General features: G+C 47.3%; 1 protein-coding gene across 1 annotated transcript in view; it reads left to right on the forward strand.

Annotated features, from left to right (window-relative positions):
• Positions 1–25,612, forward strand: part of LOC142568391 (uncharacterized) — a 92,319-nt gene that overhangs the window by 32,866 nt on the left and 33,841 nt on the right. Inside the window, exon 2 of the mRNA XM_075678388.1 lies at positions 5,020–5,277. Within this exon, the coding sequence (XP_075534503.1) occupies positions 5,020–5,277 (258 nt within the window). The remainder of the gene's footprint in view (positions 1–5,019; positions 5,278–25,612) is intronic.

Here is a 25,612-nt window from a genome sequence, read left to right on the forward strand (position 1 = left end):
CAAAACTGTGCAGTGAAGTCAGCCAGTACAAGCAGTTCTTGCACGTTCACGGCTCATCAAGTGTGCAGAAACATTCATGCCTTACATGTTTCTAGTAAGTTTCTAATAAGTTTGTGATCACATATATTAGTGTGTAAAACCATATAACGATATCCGCTGCGATTACTATCTTTATAAATAATGAAATACCATGCTACTTGCAAGAACATATATCACCCGAGGATTTTAGAACAAATTTCTGCATTTCAACTATACACAATATGTGGTTTATTCAATAAAATAACACAAACTGGGCTTTTTTGCAATGACAAACTTATTCCAAACTTTACTTACATACAGGCAAGAAAAAAAATTATAGACAGAAATATTGTTCTTCAATTTGTTCACCTGCCACTGTGGCTATAGCATTCTGCTGCTAACACAAGGCGAGGGGTTGTTTTGCCAGCCATGGAAGTCGCATTTCAATGGGAGTCATAGGTGAAAAAAAAAGCTCTTGCACTTAGATTTAGTTCATCACCTTTTATTGAACCCTTACACTTCAATATACTATTGCATAGGGGGGCATGCTTATGCAAAATCTAACACCAATAGAAAGCAAAGGGCAGAATTGTAAAACAACCATGTTTCGTGATAATTCGAGTGTGTAAATATTCATTGCATCAATATGTATTGTTCAACAGCACTGCACAAATAAGCATGATCAGGTATAGCAAGTACTCTGTCAGGAAGCTGGTTCTACAGATGTATAATATCAAGGCATGAATGCTCATACTACATATACGTCGCACACATAGCACAAAGAAAACCTTTTTCAAGAGTTGTCCCTTCTGGCAGATATGAGTGGGCCATAAGCAGCAGGAACTTTATTGCAGGACATTGTGTAATACCGCTTATGAAAGAATGAAGAGAGTTAAGAGGCTTTTAACAGGAGTACCTCATGCTGCTCTAATAAGAGGAACGATGAGCAAAAACATTTTTGGTAGAGCACTTAAACAGTAACTTTCTGAAAGGCAGAAAATTCCAGGTGAGAGTTGGAGGTACATTTAGCCCACACATACCAACAACACGGGCATACTACAAGAAACACTACAGCCTATGGTGTATTACAGTCTATGGGAAAGCTATCTTATGCAGAAATCAAGAATGATGCAACAAGCCCTCGATAACACTTCAGACTTTCTTGGCCGGTCTGGCCTCTCGCTTTCTGATAAGTCAGCTCATATCAACGTCGAAAAAAAAAGAAAGACTAGAATCAAGAACTGCCCCAGATTGCACATTGTGATCCACATAGCTGGACAAGTATGCCCACAAGACAACATCCACAAATCCTCAGCCAGTGTAAGCCCATGACGGCAGAGCCAGCACGTGGGTGAAACAATTATGCAATGCCTGGACGCAACTTCCACACCTGGTGAAAAGAATAATCTCGAAATAATGGGGGTGGACAAGTGGATACTATAGAAAATCGCAGATGCTGTGCTTGTGTCCAAGGTATGGTACGGTATGAATTACCAGCAGCACACAAAAAAGACAACTCGTCGAATACAGGCATCGGGTAGTAATAACAGGTCTTTCCAACTTTACCATGCTTGAAGACCTCTATGAGAAAGAGCTAACGAACAAGCACCTAGACAGTAGAGTTGCAGCCTGCAGCACAAATTCTTTGTCTCAAGAGCTCAGAACCTCGTCCCAAGATACTATGCCAGCTAGCATATGAGATGCAAAGACGACTACCCCTCCCTTCAGAAACACAACCTCGGGAGTGCCTGAACTTGAAACACAACAGGCCCATACCGTGGAATATGGGGGCAAACAATTAAGCCAGGAGACTATATGCAACTGCCAAACACACAGAGGAGGTTGCTAATCATGAAGATGCAAGCAAACATAAGGCACATATGGCATGGCAATAGCAGTGTAACAGTAGTATGACACTACATAAAGCTAAACCCTATATAAGTGAGTACCATTCCAGGTCATCCTACACCTAGAAAAGCTGAACTGAAAGCAATCAAAGCAGCACTTGTAGTGCAGATTACACCCTGCACAACACCCTGCATGGATTCACTAGAAACTATTTGGGCCTGCACATCACACAAGATTGTCAGGAAAATCAGGAGATTGACACGCGACTTGCAAGCACATGGCCAGAAATTAAATTACAGGATACATAACCGTGCAGATATTCCAGGACACAAGCAGGCTTATAAGCCCGACATAATAACTGAAAACTAGATGACTTTGTGTGTAATCATTATTAACTAAAGTGCAACAGATTGACAACAGACAAGAACGAAGTGCTCTGTGTGTTCACTTCGTTCCTGTCCATCGTATTTCTGTTGCACTATAGTTAATTACTATAGATTGTAACACCATAACTTGATACAAACATGCACACTATAAGATGCAGACAAATGCTCAGGACAAACTCCAGAATGTTTGCATCCTGATACTTATGAATGTGAACGGTTTCATTCCATGGCTGTCAATGAGACGGAGAGAGAAAACTTGATTGTGTTCGTGGAACAAAAATGCATTGATAAGCTTAGACATATAGTCATTGCTTAACACTTTCGAAATGAATAATTATAGCTTGCTATTGACATTGAAGCAGCCTTTAGACAGCAAGAAAAGGAATCGGTTTTTCCAGCTCTGAACATCGAATTGCAGGAAATGCAAGCAGACACAAAATTCTGCCAATATAATCTGTTTAGGAATACCAAATTGGAATAAACATGGAGGCTTGCATTTGTACTTTCTCTGGCTGAGCAATCTAGTTTGAAATGACTCCCATAAGCATGTCGTAACAATGTTGATCTAATACAGGTTAAATGCATGACTATCTTAAGAAATCTGGAAGGTTGCTATAAATTATAGTGAAGAAACTATAATATCTAATAACATTGATAATAATATTTATTTCCACAGAACAGGCTAACCGTGAGAGGCGTGCGAGGCTGAGCAGAAAGCTGAAAAATTCTACGGCAAGTGCGCCTGCCGTGGGCCCACGATCCTGCATTATGGATAGCGCGTATTGATATGGTCTTCTTGTTAGAAGTTCCGAGTATAGTACCAGCGCGAGACACGGGACAACAAAGTGGACGAGAAGTGTGTCTTTTAGAATGCTATGTTACAACGTACAGGTTTCTACAAAAGTGACGGTAACTGCTCGAAACATTTGATTCGTCGGCTTTTGCGCCTTTAGAAATATTTATAGAGGTCTCCCATATATATATTCGCAGCGCAAGCACGGCGATGGACGAACCAGGCTAGCGCTAAGGTTGAATTTCACAACACAATTTTCATTCCACGTCGTAATCACACAGATCGTTTGAGGCTTCGTTCAGAGGCACACGCGGGCGTTCGGGTTGGTGCTTCTTGATGCGTTTGGCGTAAGAATATGGCTAGGAGCAGGCACCACATATGCGCAATGACGGGCATTGTACACGCATCATTTCTCCAAAAGCTGACGCCGAGCACGGGTAGCGCGAGGATCTTGTTGGGCTGACACGACAACTTCGTGCAGCCGAACTCCGAATACTGCATATACGGTGAGGGCAGCTATATGAACTTGTCGGTAGGCCATCTTGTAGATTGTTGTAGCGCAGGCAAAACGAAACGGTCATAGAAGGTAGATAAGACAACACACAGCGCTGAACCATAGAATAAAGAATTGCTGAACCACCTGCGAACAGCTGTTTACGTGCGCGATGTTGCACTGAACTACAGAAACCGCCGTCGCGCACTCCAAGACAAATCTTAACTAACGGTTTTAAATTAGTAAACGTACATATTATTTGCTTCTAATCAAGATAAGTCAATAATATTATAGTGTAAACGTTTTATTCACTACAATAAAGTAATTATGCAGCGTGTGCCGCGAAACCTGGCTGTAAGCAACCCTGGGCGTCGCACCAGTCGCATTGTTGAAATCGCAATCATGTGGAGCCCTCTAAAAATCGCATTGCGACGCGTGCGACAGCACCGATTTTCGTCGTTGCAGTCGCTGCATGTGAAACAGCCTTTACACTTGGGGTCTGCAGCGAATACTTAAAAAGTTGAATAATTAAACATGACTACTAATTCGTTAGTTAAGGGGAAAACAAAAACAAATAGCCTGAGTAACATAAAGCCAGGGCCAACATTATGCATTTGGTTCTACTCGCGTCCGGAGTGCCTTTCATTTTTCAACCTTTCGCTCAAGTTATGTGGGACAACCTGTATAGGCGACAAATTGAATGGCGGGCACCCTGTTTCCGGCCGCCACGTCTGCGGCGTCGTGCGCGTCATGTTCCGAAAATCGAGCGACATACCGGGCAGCGTCCGAAACTTCCGTGGACATTTGGCATTTCCATACAGGAGAAGAGCGCGGAGTCTCGCAATCGCTCGGCGCCGCGTGAAAAGCGACGCGTTTCCGTTGAGCCTGCACGCGGCGGGGCGGAAGGCGTTGAAATTGAAGAAATAGCGGCACGATCCATGCTTATTAACCGGAGAACTCTAGGCTCGGTCGACCGCGGCCGCTGGTCGCCGCCATGCTGCTTTCGATGGTGCGGAGAAACGACAGTTGTTCAATTCCATTGTCGAAAGCTCGAGCGATCCTTTCGCCGCAGGATGGGCGCACATTTCTCATATTTTGCTCTGAAATGTAGTAGGGTGTAGCAGCGTTCGCCAAGCGGTAGTATCACTGATACGGCTTGTATATATATATATATATATATATATATATGATGTGTGTGTGTGTGTCCGTTGCTTGAGTGACCATTTCGGCCACGCACAAGCCGATCAATGAACGCTGGCACGAAGCAGACTAATATCGCCCTCTGGTTTCAGTTGGAAGGACTGCTCGCAGTTAAGCATCTTGGCTTCCTTTTAAAATATCGTAGAGTCAATACAAGTTAGTATACTAAGTCCGTGTAAAAGGTCGTGCTTGTTTTGTTTTCTAACCTTTGTATAGCGTTTGCTCGCGCACGCCACCTTGACATCGTTTTTCCGAGACTTGCTATTGTTACAATACCGCAGGGATCTATCGCATACGAGTTGCTCGATGTCACCTCGTCCCTGGAAGTGTCCGCCTTCGTCGCCAAGAACGGACAGTTCCAGCGCGTCTATTCTTTCCTCTGTTTCCACTTGGTGCCGGACCTGACGGTCGCCTTCCAGAACATCCGCGACCTGCTGACGGTCGACGGGGAATGCCTGGTCACGGCGTGCGTCACTAACCCGGCGCTGGACGCCTGGCTGGATGTTCACGTCATGCCTGAGTGGAATACTTGGGTTGCCGTAAGGCTCTCTTTGTGCGCGGTCGCGGTGTTGTCCTCTTAAAAGGTAGCCTTATCTCGTGAACTCCTATCTAATGACGTCAAGTGTTTGTCGAAACTCGTGAATGAGTGAATGAATTCTGGGGTTTGGCGTGCCAAAACCACGATTTTGATTATGAGGTACGCCGTAGTGGGAGACTTCGGATTAATTTTGACCACCTGGGATTCTTTAACGTGCACGCAACTCGTCTGCTCGGGATTAGCATAGTCAAAGGTAAAATGAACGCCGACCACACACATAAGTAATAACAAGACCTTTCGGCATCACGGCATCAGGGGAGTTTTGCTCACAACCTAGCTCGTAAACGAGGATTCCTTCCGTACGTGTGTCGTGCGTCTTGTTATGATTTGTGTTTGTGGTCAGCGTGCATTTTACCGTTGATACCAACCCCTATCTAAATGCAGGGGAACGGAGAAATCGTCTTGCTCGACATTCGCTGGTAGGCGCTTGTAGCCACTCGCTGCATCAAATTCGATGAGGTCTATTGCATTTTAAAGGAGGTGGAATATAGTTAATATAGCAGGCAGATATTGTTTCTTTATTCCTGCACCTTTTTATAATAATTGCAGGCAATCGAAAAAAAAACAAATTGAGGCGTCAGCCTTACAACTTTGTAAAACTAGCAAGAAGAAACGGTATCACAACGCACAACTGCATTTCTTTAACATCTAAAGGGGGCAAGATTGATCCATACCACTTTAGTTATATGAATAATTTTTCTATATAACTTTTTCATTCCACGTCAGCTATTCGATCATTTAACGTAAGTTGTGAACTAAACATCTTAATCGACTGCTTCAGACGCTCTAACGGATGCGGCAGCTCCTTGCATGCATAGAATGCTCGTTGTATGTATGTATGTATGTATGTATGTATGTATGTATGTATGTATGTATGTATGTATGTATGTATGTATGTATGTATGTATGTATGTATGTATGTATGTATGTATGTATGTATGTATGTATGTGTGCATCGCCGTTCACAGCGCCGATAGCGACGCTGCGAACGGCACTCCAGGTGACGTCATTCGGGGGACTCACCTTTGTCGTCTGCTACGCTCCGGCTATAAAATAGCTCCACATCCATGCGTTTTCTCGTGCTCTGACTGCGTCTCGCGTAGCACGGCGCTTTACAGTTACTGGCTGTATACTTTTTAGAGCGCAGTTCATTGGCGCCCGTTCCCGCGTTTCGCGTCGCCATCGGCCTCGCCGTAACCAGGGTCATCATCCGCGCGCTGCTCTATCTGCGCGCGCTCCTGCCTCCATCTCTCGCGCACGGCGCAAGTCTTGTTCTCCCCTTGTCCTCTAAAGCAGGATCACCTAAAACCCCTCAATTTTTCAAAAGTAGCGCCATTCTTAAGGCCAGAATACATGGAGCGAACTTAAGGCCAGAATACATGGAGCGAAGTTCGGGCGGCAGAAAATCTGCCGCGGCGCGACGCCGTATGTTCGTCGGGCTGCGCTACATGGAGCGAAGACAGGCCGGCCGCCGCCGGCGAGTCGCTGCGTTGTTATCAGTGTGGCTAGACGAGGCAAATGCGCTCTCGTGAAACACATGAAAAAAAAAAACTTTAACGACAATTATTATCGCTTTTGAATTACGGAACACTCTAAAAACGCGTAAAATTTTGTTTAGAAATGATTTCTAGTCTTTTTTATGTGTTCGAGACATTCATGTGCCGATGTAGTTTAAACAAAGCGGCGATGCTATGCGTTGTGGCAACACTGGGCGGGTAAACAACTTTCGGCTCCTCCAACTTCGCGGCTCTGTTCTGTGGCTCAACGCGCGCGCGGCCGAAGCAAGCAGACCCGAAAGTAGCGCACGTGAGCTTGTCTAACCATGGCTGTTATTAACTTGTTCCAGCCGCGCCGCTTTGGATGCCATGAATACGAAAAGCGGGAGACCGGCGTGAACGACAGAGCGGGATCGGGATACACGGACAAGCGGGGAAGCCTAGTCGGAAGTCGGGGCGGATAGTGAGACCTGATTGGCTCGCTTTGGGGCGCCGCTCGTTTGCCGCTTCCGGTATCGTCGCCGCCCGACGAACTTTTCTGCGCCAGCTGGATCGGCGGCGAACGACGTTTTCTCCGCCGCAGCGCGTCGCGCGTACGCCGCCGGGCGTCGATCGCCGACTATTCGTCGCACATTCGCTCCATGTATTCTGGCCTTTAGATCTTTCCGGCACCCCGCTCACCCTGGCGCTTCCTCCTCCACGCCTCCTGTCTCCCCAGCCTCCTCCGCTCCCCCATTGGCCAATCTGTGTCACGTGGAAGCAGACGCTGCGCTTTTGTATACTTTTTTCTTTCCAGAGCGGAGCAGGCGCCGCGCTTTTGTATATTTTTTCATTCCAGCGCGCTACGACCTCCATTGTTGGGCCTGCGCGACGAAAGTACGGCAGGCGGACTGACGGAATGCGTTAGCGTAACAGAGTGTGTTAGGGACGAGAACTTAATTGCGATGCCGTGCTGCTGCGCCTTCGGTTGCCGCAACAGACACAGCGAGGGCAAAAAGCTTTTTCCTTTGCCATCCGGCGGGCGCAACGCAAAAAAAGAAAAGTGTGTATTCACAGGATTGGGTCGGTTGACTTCGAGGAAGTGGCAAAGTACGCACGGCTTCGTGAAGTAAGTGGCACGGCTCCACACAACCTCTTCTTTTGAGCCTAGTTGACACCTTCCGCTTCGAGAAAGTCATGCTCTGCGTGGTTTTTAGCACGTTGAAGTTGACTTTTTTTTCGAATGTGCTCTCTTTATTTCACGTAGTTTCGTCTTGAGGTGAAAATGTACGCATCTGCAGCTGGCCTGTGACATAGAAGCGACCTTATACTGGGTGTATTTTGAGCTCCACCAGAAGTTAGCACATTCTCGATGCTTTTGCAAGGCTCACTATGACTTATGGATGCAGTCTTTTAGCTTCGAATGTACGCCCGCATGTATTGATTTGGTTTGTGATGATTAACGTTTTTAACGTCCCGAAGCGACTAAAGCTCTGATGGAGGTCGTAGTGCATGGCTCCGGATAACTTTATCTAGGTCGCCAGGGGATGTTTAACGTGCACTTTGATCGTAGAGTCGTACGTGGGCCGGTAAATTCCTCGTTGCTTAGATTTAGGTGCACGTTAAAGAACCCCAGGTGGTCAAAATTTCCGGAGTCCTCCACTACGGCGTGCCTCATAATCAGAAAGTGGTTTTGGCACGTAAAACACCAATTATTATTATTATTATTAAATTCCTCGTTGGCGTTTCATAATTCTCGCGCGGGCGCACTAGCGCTGCTTTAGGAGTTGTAGCCTCAGCGCGATTGTATTTCTTCAATATATTTTATTTACTAGTTGTAACGACGTGTTATTATTTCGTACTATTGACGGCGCCTCCAGGGCACCAAAGCTGCAATGGGAGCACCAAAGCTAGAACCAGGGCTGGATGGGGCTCACCGAAGCCTGTGCATGCCAAGGGGGTATAAGATCGCGGACAGCCAATTTTGTATGCGAACACTCCCTGCGCCGCCTGCTTTACGTATCCAGCTTTTCTGGACATGAGGGTTTAGTTCGCGTGAGTGCCACCACGTGGCGTACTAACATTAAACTTTTCAAACTTCCCGCGGTGACACATGATGACGTCAACCAAAAAAAAAAAAAAAAATAAAAGCTATCCCTGCGCATTGAACTTCGCCACAATGCTTGTCCCGCCGGTGTTATCAGTGGTCTTGATCAAGCGTATTCGCTCGTCGCCTAGAAATTACTCGTCATCCTAAGAGCGTTTAGTCGCGACATACAATGGTTGATTCTGGGCTTTTGATGCGGTTCTTTTTTTTCTTTTTTCCTTTTCTTTTTCTTTTTTTTTCATTCTACGGAGTAAAGAAGCTAGCCTAATCGTCAGAAGTACTTCGGGGCAGCCTTTCTTCAGTCGGCACACATTGTTAACGTCCGAACATCGAACAGCGTCTACTAGAGATGCCGTCGTGGACGGATTTTGATTTTCCACTATCGAATTCGTTAAGGTTCACACAATTATTTCACTAGCGACATTGCAATGCGCACTCATGGGCCACCGCCGCAGCTGCAAATCTAGATGTGCTTAAGTATAAATACATATACATGGATAAGTTGGTTTTTCACCTTAACACAAAAGTCACGATACAAGAGTTGAGCAAACTGTCTCTGTGTCGTCGCAGGGTGTGAGACCGGGCTAGTTGGTATTCCATGTTAAAGTGACTAGCGCAAGAGTGGACACGGGACACTAGAGGCGACAAGGATAAGCGCAAACATCCAACTGGGCGCTTGTCCTTGTAGCGTCTTTAGTGTTCCCTGTCCACTCTTGCACTAGTCAGTTCAGTTTGTGTCGTCGTCCGTTAGCATGCTATAGGCGAAGCTGTTCGCAATATTACGTCTCCATTTACCGGCCACCAGGCCAGGTACACCATTGGGTACGACATATACAGTACTTGCGGTTAGTTTCCAAAGTAGTCTCCTATGGCGGTTATCCACGTGCGTGAAGCAAGAACGATATTTAAAATTATTGTGCAGTAATATATGCGGGATTAGTGTGTTCTCCACATTCTCTACCATGTTGCCGTATTATATAGCCGCAATGTAGACTAGCAGCTATCGAACGCCATAAAGGCTATCCACATACTCAAAGACCTCGCGCACAACCCCTGACGCTTAATTGTATTCAAAAGTTGTGCGACTGCCCAGGACATCCTTAACGATTGTTACATAACACATTGTGAGGTTTTACTTGCCAAATTCAAAGGGAGTATGGTAGCGCGATTCAAAGACGGGACAAGAGAAGACACAAAGGGACACACACAGCGCTGTGTGTGTCCCTTTGTGTCTTCTCTTGTCCTGTCTTTGAATCGCGCTACCATACTCCCTTTGAAGATGCATTACAACAAGCCCACATTGCAACCCTCGTTTACTTGCCAAAACCACGATTTCATTAGGAGGCACGCCGTAGTGGACGATTCGAGAATAATTTAGACCACTTGGGATTTTTTAACGTGTGCCTAACCCTAAGTACGCGGGTTTTCGCATTTCACACCCATTGAAATACCGCTGCCGTGGTTGGCATTCGATCTCGAGACCTCGTGATTAGCAGCCGAACCCAATAAAAGCTAAGCAACTACGGAGGGGAAGGAATGTTGGCAGTAGGAGGAAGGTGACAGCCGCAAGGTGAGACAATTTGTTCCAATACTCATTGCGCGAAAATCGGTAACATCTGTCGAAAAATGACACCGAACAATGCACTGTATTCAATGAGTGAAAAAATTATGCGAATCCTATGTATGTGCGAATCGATGTAAGCAAAGCTTTCTGCGTTTGTTGTCATTGTCATGCGTAATCTCCACAGAGTAGACAGGCACTCTCTTATGAAATGCTGTAAATGTTTGCCTGATTACGCCTGCCATTGTGGTGCAAATAAACGGGCGCCTTCAACTCTTTTTCTCAGAAATAAACGCTGAATGAAATGCTGACGTGATCCTAAACAAGATCAACAAGCGCCGTAGTGCTCGATCTTACGACGCCCATATTCGTAAGCTTATATTCGTGATTTTTTTTTTGGGGGGGGGGGGGGGAGGGGCGTCGTACTCTTGTACCCTAGAAATGTCCCTCGGACGTCTCCGATGTGCTCGTTTTTATTCTCAAGTAGGCAATGAAAACTCTCATCGCTGCAAGTTCATGATGTATTGGTGGCAGGCCACCATGGCACGTCGCGCAAGTATGACCACGCTGATTCGTTTGGGTTTGCATATACTATTTTGTGCGTCATACTTCGCCACATTCATTTTTCAAACTAAGCCAGAGCTCGAAAAGGGCGGCCAACTCACTACGTCCCTTTCCTCTGTTTACTTCCGCAAAATGTGTGTTTATCGCTGTGGTTACCAAATACGCCCAGCTGTATGCTACGACACAAGCCTTTCTGGCGGCTGAGCAACTAAAGTCGCAGGCTTTATTCGACATGGCGCCGACGTTCAATATGGCTATCCTCAATTACTTTTCGCGGACTTCGCTCACCGCCTTCTCTCCAGTGTCATCTCTTACGCTACTCGCTCCTGCTAGACACAACACAAACACGCAACGACCTTAATGAAGTATCAATTACACGCTAGTTGACACACTGTCGACGTATATTTCCGCTGAGCACCGGGATTGGAGCGTTGTCCTGTCTATGGTGACATTATCCATCTACAGCCTCGCTCAACAACACCACTCGTTACTCATCACGTTTTTTTTTGTCGGCAAGAGCGTAGTGTATTTCTTCTGAATGTGCTTTCGGCTTTAGGCGTGACCTTGCACGCCCGATTATTCTGTTACGTTGACGGCGACCGTTGTCGTCAGGATGCCGCATCATTCTGAGCTTCGCAGTCACCAGAGAGCACAGAAAGCTGTCTTCACAAACAAACCACCGAGATTCGAGCCCATCTCCCAAATGCTCCATCTTGCATTTGGGAAATGGCCACGCTAACCATTACGCTACCACCTGCCTCCACCAATTTCTGTTTATCTATCTGCCTGGACCCGCCGTGGTTGCTCAGTGGCTGTGGTGTTGGGCTGCTGAGCACGAGGTCGCAGGATCGAATCCCGGCCACGGCGGCCGCATTTCGGTGGGGGCGAAATGCGAAAACACCCGTGTACTTAGATTTAGGTGCACGTTAAAGAACCCCAGGTGGTCTAAATTTCCGGAGTCCCTCACTACGGCGTGCCTCATAATCAGAAAGTGGTTTTGGCACGTAAAACACCATAATTTTTTTTATCTGCCTGGAGCAATTGCCGGACTTGTTCGCCAAGCTAAACCCGCCTGCTGCTACAATTCACCACCACCATCACCACCACCACCCTCCCACTTCACGTTTTTGCCGCAGACGCAGGCAGACTGGATGCAGAAACGAAAAAAAAGTAAAGATTGCTTGAGCGGCCAGCTGACACATGACCTTAACTTTGGCAGGTTATTCTCATTGGAGCGCATGTAGGCTTGCGGTTGTGTGCAGATTGTGGGTCGCCTTAGCTTTATTGTAAATTTGCTTTCACCGACTCTTTTCAGCTAGAACTCAAATGCCGGACAAAAATGATACCTACCGCTTGAATATTTTTTCTTGTTTTCTTGGTTTCAACCAAAAACGCTGATTTACACAAATAGTGATCTTTTCAAGAAATGGCATAAGGATACTACATTTCGGGTCATGTCGTTGTGTCAGTACGGGCCGGCACCACGTATCGACGAAAGGGCATCACAATGCCGATGCACGCGGCAGGTTACTGAATGAAGAAAACAGGAAGCGACTGTTTTTCAGTTCTCGCAACATATTGTAACAGATACGAAAGGCACGCACAAGAAGAGAAGAAAGGGAGGGCGAAGAAAACTAGGAGTTAGAGAGGCCGGGCTGCGCTACGATCACGCTACCATCATTGTCCAATTCTCCTGTAAATAAAACCATTTCTCCGCAGCTTCTCGTAACAGTTGTGGTGAAAGGTGATGCGTAATCGACACCCGAAGAGGGAGGCTGAACCACAAGTTCTTCGACGGAGCCATCGCCTTGCTGGACTCCCACCGAATTCACCGGTGCTGAACATGTCCCACGACGCAGAAGAACAACGGCCCATTTCAAGTGCTGCCCCGACAAGTTCTGTTCTGCAACTGAGAGATGCGCGTCCCTTCGCCGGAAGATCGGACGAAGACGTCGAGGAATGGCTCATCCATTATCACCGGGTGAGTGCCGCCAACAGGTGAAACAGCGCTTCTCAGCTTTCGAACGTCGTGTTCTTTCTAACGGATACTGCGTTGGTGTGGTTCGACAACCACGAGGAAACATTCACAACATGGGGAAGATTTCTTTCGGAAATCAAAGAGCGATTCGGCGACTCCGCGACGAAAAAGAAAAGGGCAGAACAGACGCTACTGCGGCGTGCGCAAGTACCAGGCGAAACCTGCACGACCTACATTGAGGCAGCCTGGCTTCCGCCGCTGACATCATTCGGCACTGTCGTACTTTCGAGCAACTAAAGACGAGGCGCATAACGCGGAAGTTTGGCAGGCTAGCCAATGTAACGACAGTTGCAAGCGTGGACAGCAACCAGCCCCTTGATCTTGAATCAACAATCCGACAAATAGCTCGGGAAGAACTCAGCCTGCACGCGCAAGTGACACATCCAGGCACTCATAGCTTCCGCCTACCACCAGATTTTGAGCCAAACGTGGCATCCTTCTCCCCGTATCCTGCGGCAAGGGGCACTGAGGATTATGAACTCGCGCCCCGACAGCAGTCACGTCTCTACGACAGAGGCCCTACTTATGACGCTCGGCCACAACGAGAGCAGCCGCATTTTTACCCCCGAGGCCCTGCGACTTCTGTCAGGCCACGACAAGAACAGCACCAACCCTACTACAACGACGCGACTTATGAAAGATATAACGGATTTCAGCAAGCAGCAGAGATACGTCATCCACATGATCACGAACTTTCTCGCCGCCCGCAGCCGTCTACCATTCGTTTCGAGGAAGACGCTGTGAACCGCGACCCTCCCGTGTGCTACAACTGCGGTTCCACCGGCCATATAGTTCGGTATTGTCGCCAAGCCCGTCAATCACGTAGGACACCATCGATGTTCTCGCCACCCAGAACCCGTACTTCATATGACCTGCGGACGACCGATTTGCTTCCAAGAGATCACTTCTCACACGAGACCAGACGCAGCGATTCGCCAACATCTGAGCGGAGTTTAACGCCACCAAATAGCCGTCCACGTCACTCTCCGTCCCCTCAGCGCCGTTCTTCCTCACCGCCCCCGGGAAACTAGCATCCGCGGCCAGTGGATGTGTGGTCACCGGACGGTCTTTGCAAGAAATACCTCTGCCTGTTGTGATGTTCAAAAACACAGTGAATGTCTCGATTGACGGAATACCGACCATGGCGTTAGTTGATACTGGGGCGACTGTGTCTGTGATGAGCCTCACTTTCAAAAACCGGCTAGGCCGCAAAGTTTTTTCTTGGAACGACGGTATTACCTTTCGTGGAGTAGGCGGCGAGTGGCTTCATCGCCTTGGTGTTTGTGTTGTGAGTGTTTTGTTGGGTGGGAAAGTGTTTGTGTCGGAATTCCTTGTTCTTTCTCGTTGTTCGCACGACGTTATTCTTGGTATCGATTTTCTTGAACAGTGCGGCGCTTCCGTGGACTGTGGTTATGGTGAAATCTCATTGAACAAGTTATTTATATCAGCACATTCCGAACAAAGCTTGGGTGGTGAAGAGGGGGACACAGACACACTCAGTGTTCTTGATGAAATGAATGTACCATCGTGGTACCTGACGCCCGTTCGTGTTTCTACAACTCCTGTTGATGCTGATTGTGTTGACCTTGTAGTTAGGCCTCTCCGCATAAACTGTGCTAAAAAAATATACTTGTGTCTGCTCTGTCGTGTGAATGACGAAAGGAGTCGCCACATTGTGGGCGCTGAACTGTTCCGCCACGCCGGTTGTCCTTCCTCGCGGTATGAAAATCGTTCTTTTCGATGAAGCCGCATGTAGTTCCATAGCGGCACTAACTACGGACGTCTCTACAGCTTTCTTTCCTTGCGATAATCGCCATTCTGAAGACCTAATGCTTCGCATGATCAGCAAGGCTCTCGGTACATCGGAACGGCAAGCACTGGTACAAGTCCTTGCCAGCCATGAGGCCGCATTCAACTTCACGCATGGAGATGCACCCCTTCATTTACCGTCGTCCCGCGCTCGTCACAGAATAGATACCGGCTCAGCACACCCCATCCGTCAGAAACCCTACCGAGTGTCATCGTCCGAGCTCAAAGTTATTGCCGAGCAAGTCAAGGGGATGATGAACAAAGGTGTCGTTCAAGAGTCATCTAGTCCATGGGCAGCCTCAGTAATCGTGGTCCGAAAAAAAGATGGTTCCTGGAGATTCTGCGTGGATTACAGACATCTAAACGCAGTGACGAAGAAGGATGTCTATCCAATACCGCGAATCGATGACGTCATTGATTGCTTACACGCTGCTTCTTACTTCTCAACACTTGATTTGCGATCGGGGTACTGGCAAATATTTATGGACCCTGCCGACAAGGAAAAGATCGCTTTCGTGACTCCAGATGGCCTATTCGAATTTAATGTTGTGCCTTTTGTCCTTTGCAATGCTCCTGCCACCTTTGAAAGATTCATGGACACAGTACTGCGTGGTCTAAAGTGGGAGATATGAATGTGTTACCTCGATGATGTTGTAATCTTTGGCCGCACGTTTGAAGAACATAACGAACGCCTCAGCCTCGCTCTCGACTGCATTGAGAAAGCTGGGCTGGTCCTAAACTCAAAAAAGTGTCGGTTCGGCGAACGTCAAACACTGGTCCTGGGACACTTAGTCGACAAGGATGGCGTCAGACCCTATGCTCGTAAGATTAAAGCAGTGAGCTCCTTCAAGCCGCCGCAGTCAGCACGAGAACTCCGCTCATTCATTGGCCAATGTTCGTATTTTCGTCGTTTTCTTCCCTGGTTTGCCGACATCGTTTACCCGTTGACAAGTATTTTGCGACAAAATGCATCCTTCAATTGGACACCAGAGTGTGACCCATCATTCTCTCAACTGAAGTTTATACTAACGTCAGCACTCCTCTTGCGTCACTTCGATCCATCTTGCCCGACTGAAGTTCACACTGATGCGAGTGGAATCGGGATAGGAGCGGTGCTTGTACAACGTCACAGTGGCGCAGAACATGTTGTCGCATATGCCAGGCGTTGTCTGAGCAAATATGAACGCAATTATACGGTTACGGAACAGGAATGCCCGGCAGCCGTTTTCGCCGTACAAAAGCTTCGATGTTATCTTTACGGTAGACCATTCAAGATTATCAACGACCATCATTCTTTATGCTGGCTGGTCGGTTTGCGTGATCCCTCTGGTCGCCTCGCACGTTAAGCGCTGTGCCTCCAGGAATACGACTTTGTGGTATCGTTCAAGAGTGGCCGTCGTCACGCTGACGCAGACTGCCTCTCTTGCGACTACCGACTGCGATGCTGAGAATTTTGACGACTGTCTCGCTGCTGTTACTCCTACGTTCCCTGACGCGGCAGACTTTCAGCGAGAACAACGGGATGATGTTACCCTTGATCCGCTTTTTGTCGCCGCCCGTACTTCTAAAGGCAGCGGACGTTTTACGGTCCGTGATAAATTGCTGTACAAAACTAATTACTCCGGGCATAGAGCGCGTTTTCTGCTTCTTGTCCCCGAGAGTCTCCGCTCCGACGTTCTACGCGTCATGCATGACGATGTGATATCCGGCCATTTCGGCTTCGTACGAACGCTGCACCGCAAGCAGGAGCGCTTTTACTGGCCCAAGATGTACGAAACAACCAAGCGCTATGTCGCTAGTTGTGGAACGTGCCAACGTCACAAGCGACCGACCACCGCAGCCCCGGGTCCCCTTCGGCCATTGACACCGCCCAGTACGCCGTTCGAGCAAGTAGGCATTGACCTTTTGGGTCCATTCCCGTCATCTAACAACAGGAACCGCTGGATAATTGTCTGCGTAGACCATCTTACACGGTATGCAGAAACTGGAGCCATACCGTCTTCCACCGCTGCTTGCGTGGCGGCCTTCCTGCTCCGTTCCGTGGTCCTTCGTCATGGCCCACCACGTGTCATCATCAGCGGCCGTGGTCGCCAGTTCACGGCTGATGCCATTGAAGAGTTACTTCGTTTGTGCACTTCACAGTTCCGTCATTCCACGCCGTATCATCCACAGACCAATGGCCTCGTTGAAAGGACAAACAGAACGCTGACTAACATGCTTGCTATGTACGTCTCCTCCAATCATAAGAACTGGAACGACGTGCTGCCCTTCATCACTTATGCATACAACACTGCGAAGCACGAAACCACGAACTATAGCCCATTTTATCTCGTGTATGCAAGGTTACCGCGAAGCCCTCTGGACACTTTCTTACCCTTCGTTCCGCACAGTGATGATTCCGTATCGAAAACTTTGTGTCTCGCCGAAGAAGCGCGTCGAATAGCTCGTCTTCATACTCTGGCCTCGCAAAGTCATTCGAAAGAGCGATACAACGACCGTCACGTACAAGTATCGCTGCAAAAAGGTGACTTATTCCTCCTTTGGACACCGCAACGCAAGCGTGGATTGCGCCAAAAGTTCTTGTCACAATATTCAGGCCCATTTGTAGTTGTGGACCGCCTGAGCGAACTCATTTACGTCATAGCTCGCCTCCCGTGCAATGGTTGGCGATCAAGCAGAACTCAGCTGACTCATATTGCTCGCCTGAAGCCTTTCTACCCTGCTTGTACATCCTGACTCGCCCCACGGGCTTCGTCTGCTTGCGGGGAAATGTAACAGATACGAAAGGCACGGACAAGAAGAGAAGAAAGAGAGGACGAAGAAAACGAGGAGTTAGAGAGGCCGGGCTGCGCTACGATCACGCTACCATCATCGTCCAATTCTCCTGTAAATAAAACCATTTCTTCGCAACTCCTGGTAACAATATTGCACACACAACACAAGGCACCCACCACCATGACATTTTATTTTTGACAACTGCAACACAAAATGCCGGACTGATATACTTCCTAAAGGGGTTTAATTTTATTTTTTCATCGCAGAACCGCAAGTACAGGTTGCGTCGCGCGTATACCGCAGCCACGTACTGTGGCCGCGCTCCTTTTCCTCTAACAAGGTGGCCCCCGGCGGCTTCATGCGCTCCCGTAGGTGGCGGATTGGACTGTCACTCCAGAAGTTTAAATACACACCCTCTTTTCATAGAAACGACGGCATGATTGTTAACATATTGTTGGCTTGGATATGTTTGGCACGAGGCCCAAGACCCTGTCGTCTAACACGTTCTTATGTTTGCGTTCGCGTCTCTGTCTTGAAGGGACTCACACCGTAACATGCTACAATGGTGCTTGAGTTGGGCGTAAGTAAGGCGAAAAACGCGGTTCTAAAATGTCTGTTCACTAACTTGTGCAGTAAACCCATGTTTATAGTATTCGCGCAGTATAGTAGTAGTATAGTAAGAGTCACGAGTATGGCATCAGTAACCGCAAGCGCCACGTTATGGTCGTAACTTGTCGGGACAGCGTAGATGTAATCCACAGACCCTGCCACTAAGGAATACGTGGCTAGGCATGGCTGATGAATAATTGCGAAGATTGGTTTTCAGTAAAGGTTTGTTACCAAGAACGGTGGGAGCGTATACTGCCGCAAAGTACGGATGCTGGGCGGTGACTCCAATCATTTACTGGGCACATCACACATCTACACTGGAATTCAACTGGTTTCGCCAACTCTTGCTTATATTCTCTCGCCTCTAAGCTGCGACTTCGCCTGCCACCCAGGCCCCAGCTTTTCCTCTTTGTCCCCCGCTTCTTTCCCAGTCTGCTGAGACGTGCTTCCACTGAGGCTTGCTCCTCCTTTTTCTCAATAAATAAAGGCATTCATCCATGCATGCCTAAGTTACTGCAGAAAATAGCGTGTCTTTATCTCCATAACCACACTGTCTCTCACCTGGACTCTCCCATCGCAAAACAAAGTAGCTGTGTTCCAAATGGCTGGGCGTCACATATACAATTTTCTAGGAATGGCCAGTAGCACGGCGGGCAATTTTCGGTGGGTGACGAGACATTATATAGAACACCTTCTCTGCCATATCCACACTCAGTGCTCTGCTTCGTGAGCTCCTATTAGCCGCTACGACGATGTACGAAATGAAAGAAACCTAGCTGGGCTGGTCGCGCGCTGCTCTTTTTGGATTCGTGATGCGTCGGTCTAAAATAATAATATTTCTTATCTAAGCCTAAATGACAGCGATATAGGCGAGGTGAGTTACGGTAGCTAGTTGGCTTGGACTAACGACGCTCTTCACGCAGCACTTTCGTCCTATGCGTGTTTGCGAACGGGAATGAAAGACAGGAGGGTAACACGCCTTCCTGAAATGAAACATTCGGAATACCCCTTTGTTTGGCGGTTGGACATATGTCGAGGGTGCCCAATACGAACAATCTGCGAGTCTGTATCATCTTGCAAAGGGGAGCTCAGATGAAACGTTGTCAAACGGATAGGCTTTTAATTATCGTGAGTAGATCTTTATTGAAATTCCTTACCATGAAGTGAAAGCCGACTAATAAGCATTTAAATTGTCTGTGTACTTAAAACATCCTGTTAGTAAAAGGTTGCTGTGCTTTACAGCCCCCTAAATTAAAACGTAAGTTATGGAAAATAAATTGGTGCGGTAAATGTGTAAACGCATACGCAAGAAAAGGCCTAGTCCATTTCCCAGTATTCTCTCAATAAAGATGGAGCACCTCTATACTCTCACGTTGTAGCAATGTCAAGAACAAAACACTTCCAAAAGAGTCAGTCACGAATGTTACTCATTATAAGATGAGCTTGCGCTGGAAAAGAACATAACACTCAAAGATACCGATGGCTGCGCGCAAAGTTCATCCTCTGATTCTGCTCTACGGATCAAGGCGTCCGTTCGTCAGATTGGAATGCTCGTACATCGCAGCGCAATCTCGGGTCGGGAAATGTGATGGAGAATGTACGCCAGTATACGCTTCACGCGCGCAATCTGATAAGATAGCGCTCTTTCGCTATTGAATCCGTGCCAACATACTGGATATTAGAAACACATGCAGGCGCATCTTGAGCTGATAACTTTGGAACTGTGGTTAGACGCTAAAAAAGCCCCCCCCCCCCCTTAAAAGAAAGAATACAGTTGCTTTCAATATTAGCTGAAACATAGTGCTGGTGGTATAAAAAGGGCTCCCAACACTGCACAGCGGCGCCGATTGACATACAGGAAACTCAAGAGCGAACCACTTTACAATTACTGGTATTTATCAAACCAGCATATCGTGGTTTAATGTAGCCCTGTATTCCAGGGGCCAGTTCTACCACGGGTACTGTGTCGGAGCTAATATTTCATGTCAGCATTATTTTCACAAAATCAAAGCATTTTTTCTTTAGATCTTAACATTAGACAGCCAAAATACATGCAGCGACACCCTCACCCTAATATTTCAGTACTTTTCGTTCTAACGTACATATCCGTGCTGATCCATATGTTACAAAGTGCCGAAAATGTACCCAATGCTTTCCTCCAGGAAGCTGTTTTTATTCCTTATGATGCCAGGAATCCGAGTCTGATGCCACACGCGCCGAAACCTAATCGGGAGCGCGCACAATGTTCTCGCACACCTTGTGGGATGTACCGTAGCGCTGAGGTGCTTCTTGTATAATGTATGAGAATCGGTTGTAAAGACAGACGTGCAAGGTTGGGTCATGTGCTTAAGCTCATGAAGTTGATTTGTGCCAAGATAACATGTCCAAACTTTCACACTTACTTTATAAGAAGTCTACAGCACCATCAATATGCCGGCTGCTTTTAACTGCACGAAACAAAACTATTCGAACGATGCAAACAATGTTAACATCATTTTATCATTCAAGTGTTCAGATTGGTGACCTCTAGATGCGGAGTAAGTTGAGAAGTTGTTTGCGTAATTAACAAAGCTACGTTAATTAAATTTTCAGTAATGGTTTTTACGTGGTTAAAGAAAATGAGCAGTTTGGAGCCCGTCCTCGAGATTAAGCAGCCAAGCGAACAAATTTCGACTAAATGTGTTTCTGTAAGAGCAATGCGAACAAAAATTTTCCAAGTAAACACTCTTGGAAGACTTAACTGACGCAGAAAAAGAACATCTGTAAAGTCAAAGAAAGAACAGCACTTCACGACGGGACGCACACAGGGGGAACCACACACAAACTGCGCTAACATTAAGCGCTGTTGTTTATGTGATAATGAAGCAACTAGCCCGTCAGTCATTCCTTCCAAACCTGTAAAGTCAACCTGACCACATCTAGCCTTTTGTGATGCTGTTATCAATAGTATGGCCCTGTGAACATGTTCCCCATGGTCACGTAGTCGCGTTCCATTTTTATTCACGCTGCTTTCTCGAAGGCAAGCATTTTAAAGTTTTAGTGTCAATACGGCAGTGAACGTGTGCCGCCGAAAGCTTGCTTGGTCACAGAAGCGATGCATGACGGAATGATGGTGCAGATTTAGCGTGTCGTCGGCATCAAGACAGTGCACTGCCGCCGAGGGAAGGAAGATAACGAAAGTGAACAGCTTGGTAGCTGCTCAGGCAGCCGTGCCGATGGTGGCGGTGCCATCATGACAAAATCTGTGGCGGCGATATTGACGGCTGAGGCGATTTTTTTCTTTTATTACTTTTTTTTACAGCGAAGTCGTTAAGAGGAAGCTTTAGCTCGGGCCCAACTCCGATGCGGCCTATTCAAATACATGTAAAACGCAAAAACGTTTTTATGAGATAACCACTGGACCGATTTTGATAAAATTTGTTGCATTTGAAAGAGAAAGTTAAATTCTAGTGACTGTTGGAAGCGGAATTTCGATTTAGAGCTTGAATTTTCCTACAACGATTTTCAAATGTTTGACCGTTTGAAAAAAATAGAAGCACGAAGTTTACAAATTGATAGCTATGCATCAAGAACTGATATCGCGGTTCTGTAAACGGCATCCATTAGATCATTCAAAGCGGACAAATTCAAGATGTCATTTTACAGCTTACATGAATTTGTTACGTTGGTTACAACGGTTTTATAAGAGTTGTATTTCCCTATGATTAAACTTCTTTTATATTCATGTGTGACATATCAATTTTGTCCGCTATGGATGTACTTTTAGACGCAATTCACAGAATTGTATTATAATTTTTAGTGGTTGAGTTACAGAGTTGTAAACTTGATAGTTTCGTTTTATGAAAATTTTAGATTTTCGCCAATTTTTAATAAAAGATTGACCACCTAACTCAAAAATTCGAAACCAACAGTCTCTAGACTTTAAGTTTTTCTTTTAAATGCAACAAACCTCGTCAAATTTGGTGCAGTGGTTGCCGAGGAAAACGAATTCTCCTTTTACATGTATTTAGATAGGAGCACTCGAGCTAAAGCTTCCTCTTAAGAGTATGCTTTAACTCGGGTCCAACTCCGACGTGGCCTATTCACATAAATGTAAAACGCCGAAACTATTTTCTGAGATAACCCCTTGGCCGATTTTAATAAAATTTGCTGGATTCCGGAGAGAAAGGTAAATTCTAGTGACTATCAGAAGCGGAATTTCTATTTAGGGCTTGAATTCTGGTAAAAGCTTTTCAAAAATTCGAAAGTGCGAAAAATACAGAAGCACGAAGTTTACAAATTAATAACTCCGCATCAAGAACTGATATCGCGGTTATGTAAACAGAATCCTTTAGACAATTCAAAGCGGACAAATCCAATATGCCGATTTATATCTTACGTGAAGTCGTTACGTTGTGAACAAGGGTTGTGGAAAAGCTGTATTTCCACATTACTAAATTTTTTTAGATTCATGCGTAATATATCAATTTTGTCCGCTTTAGATGTGCTGTTAGATGCAATGTACAGAATTGTGATATCAGTTTTGATTGCCGAAAGACAGAGTTGTAAACGTGGTTTCGTTTTCTGAAAATTTGTTATTTTTGCCAATTTTATATAAACAAATGATCACCAAAATAAAGAATTCTAAACCAACAGTCACTAGATTTTAAGTATTTCTTTTAAGTGCAACAAACCTTGTAAAATTTGATGCAGTGGTTGTGGAGAAAACCAATTCTCCTTTTAAATGTATTATATAGGACCACCAGAGCTAAAGGTTCCTCTTAAGGGCCACTTTCCCCACTATCGCGTCCGCGTATAGAGCAATATCCCGAAGATAGCGTAATACCGGCCTGACCCGCAGCAGAGGTGCAGCAAGCGTTCAGCTCTCCCCATACGTGGGCTGATCCCGAATGTAACGCCATGCGAGGCCGACCAGCGGCGGAGGTGAAGCACGCATTAAGCACTCCCCATACGTGGGCCGATCCCGAAGACAGTGCTACGCGGTGCCGACATACGGCGGAGGTGCAGTTCGCCATTAAGGGGCTGTTGGTATCGCACTGCTGGCACGAGTTGTTGGAATCTCAGCGCTGATGCCCGTTGTTGCAGCTGGGTCGCAAGCCCCAAGGGTAGCGTTGGTCTGGCGGCCTGGGGCACAACTGGAAGCATCCGAAGGTCCGAGCAAAGCATGAGTCGACTGCTAACAGAACAACTTGTTTATTCTATCATCGCATAAGAGCGGGCGGTCAGGTCGACCGAAGTGGAGAGACGGGAGTGCACGTTACTCAACAGAAGAAATCGGAGCCTCTCTCGGCGTCCGGGGGCAGCTGCTTTTATACTCTCGCAGTTGAGGGCAAGAAGGAACGCCTCTATAGACGCGCACGTGACGGCGCCGATCGGGCACATTGAGACGAGTAGGTGACGCATCCGCCGGGCCGGCGCCGTACGGACCTCCTCGCTTCACAGTTGGGGGAGCTCCTCTCCCCGGCTGCCGCGCTTCGACAAGCGTGGGCACCAACATGCACACACACACACACACGCACACGAAGACACGTGGCATTGGAACATGCCTGGACGCGCTTGGCGGGGAGGCGTAGCGGCGGCGCCGAACGGGCCAAAATGTCTGCCGCTTTGAACGAAGCCCCGGCGTCCGTTGCATCCGCGCCGGCTATACCGCGCGTCGTAGGCGAAACGTAACAGACCGCCCCGCCGGGGGAAGGAGATCCCGATGGTCAGGGGACTGCATCCGCTGTCCGGAGGGATGTCGCTCGATGATGCTCATAACCGAAGTCGGGCGTCCCTCGAAAGAAGGCCTCGTTCTCTCGTTCAGGTTCACACAGGACACTGCAAAGTGACTTCGGGAGAGTTGACATTTTTGTTCTCGTTCCCGGCAAGCGTTAGAACTACGCCGAAACTCAACCGGTCAGTCAGCAAGCACGGCACAACCTTCACTAAGCCCTGCCAGGCTCTTTCCCATTTTATACCACTGCCTAGTTCCTTACAGTAGTCTAGCAGCACTCAGAACGCGTCCACAAATTGGAAAATTGCACTAGAAAGCACATCATCACTTTGAAACACTACACAAAAGCAATATGTTAAAAATCCTGCCTCAGGAAGAAAAACATCAGTAACAAAAAATTTTGAGGCTGATTCCTACGTTAGGGGCTTCGACTTAAGCCATCGGCGTTACCGTTGAGACTCCCCTTTTTGTAACGCACCTCAAAGGAATATTGTTGCAAAGCGAGGCTCCAACGCAGGAGGCGGCCATTTTTGGGATAGATGGTCTGCAGCCATTGGAGAGGGCAGTGATCCGTCTCAATGATAAACCTCGAGCCGGCTAGGTAGCATGACAATTTCTGAACGGCCCACACGATACACGCACACTCTTTCTCGGTGGCGCTGTACGCCTGCTCACGACTGGTCAGCTTACGACTAGCATACAGGACGGGGTGTTCTACTTCTCCATTTTCCCGTTGGCACAGTACAACGCCCATGCCTCGCTCACTAGCATCGCACTGAACAACGAACCCTTTTGCGTAGTCGGGCGATCGTAGCACAGGCTGGCTTGTTAGGGCACTCTTTAGGGCGCTAAAAGCTCTTTCCTTTTTCTCGTCCCAGACGACTGTTTGCGGCTCTGTCTTTCATAGAGCATCCGTCAGGGGAGCCGCGATATCAGAGTACCTGGGGATGTACCTCTGATAGTAGCCGGCGACACCTAAGAACGACCGAATATCGGTCTTCGTGCGCGGTTGCGGGAAGTCTCGCACAGCGGCCACCTTTATTTCAGAGGGGCGGCGACGACCCCGACCAATCACGTGACCGAGGTAGACAACCTCGGCCTGTGCTAACTGGCACTTGGGAGCCTTGACTGTCAAGCCCGCATCGCGCAGGCGGGTTAGCACTGCCCGCAAGTGGGCCATATGCTCAGACGAGGATGCGGAGAATATCGCTACGTCGTCTAGATACGGTAAAGCGAATTCTTGCTGTCCCCGCAACACTTTATCCATGAGGCTTGAAAAGCAGTATGGCGCGTTCTTCAAACCAAAACTCAAAACTTTAGGACGGAACGTTCCCATTGGTGAAATGAACGCCGCATACCTACTAGCCTCTTCTGTAAGTGGAACCTGCCAATAACCCCTGACAAGATCTAGGGTGGAAATAAACTGAGCGCTACTAACTTTCTCAAGGCGCTCCTCGATGTTAGGGATCGGATAAATTTGATCCTTAGTGATGGAATTAAGCCTGCGGTAGTCGACGCAAGGACGAGGTTCCTTGCCCGGTACCTCAACTAAAATCAAAGGGGAGGTATAATCACTCTCACCCGCCTCAATAACACCGAGCTGTAGCATTTTCTTTACCTCA

Source organism: Dermacentor variabilis, unplaced genomic scaffold (genome assembly GCF_050947875.1).
Source record: "Dermacentor variabilis isolate Ectoservices unplaced genomic scaffold, ASM5094787v1 scaffold_18, whole genome shotgun sequence".
Lineage (NCBI taxonomy): Eukaryota > Metazoa > Arthropoda > Arachnida > Ixodida > Ixodidae > Dermacentor > Dermacentor variabilis.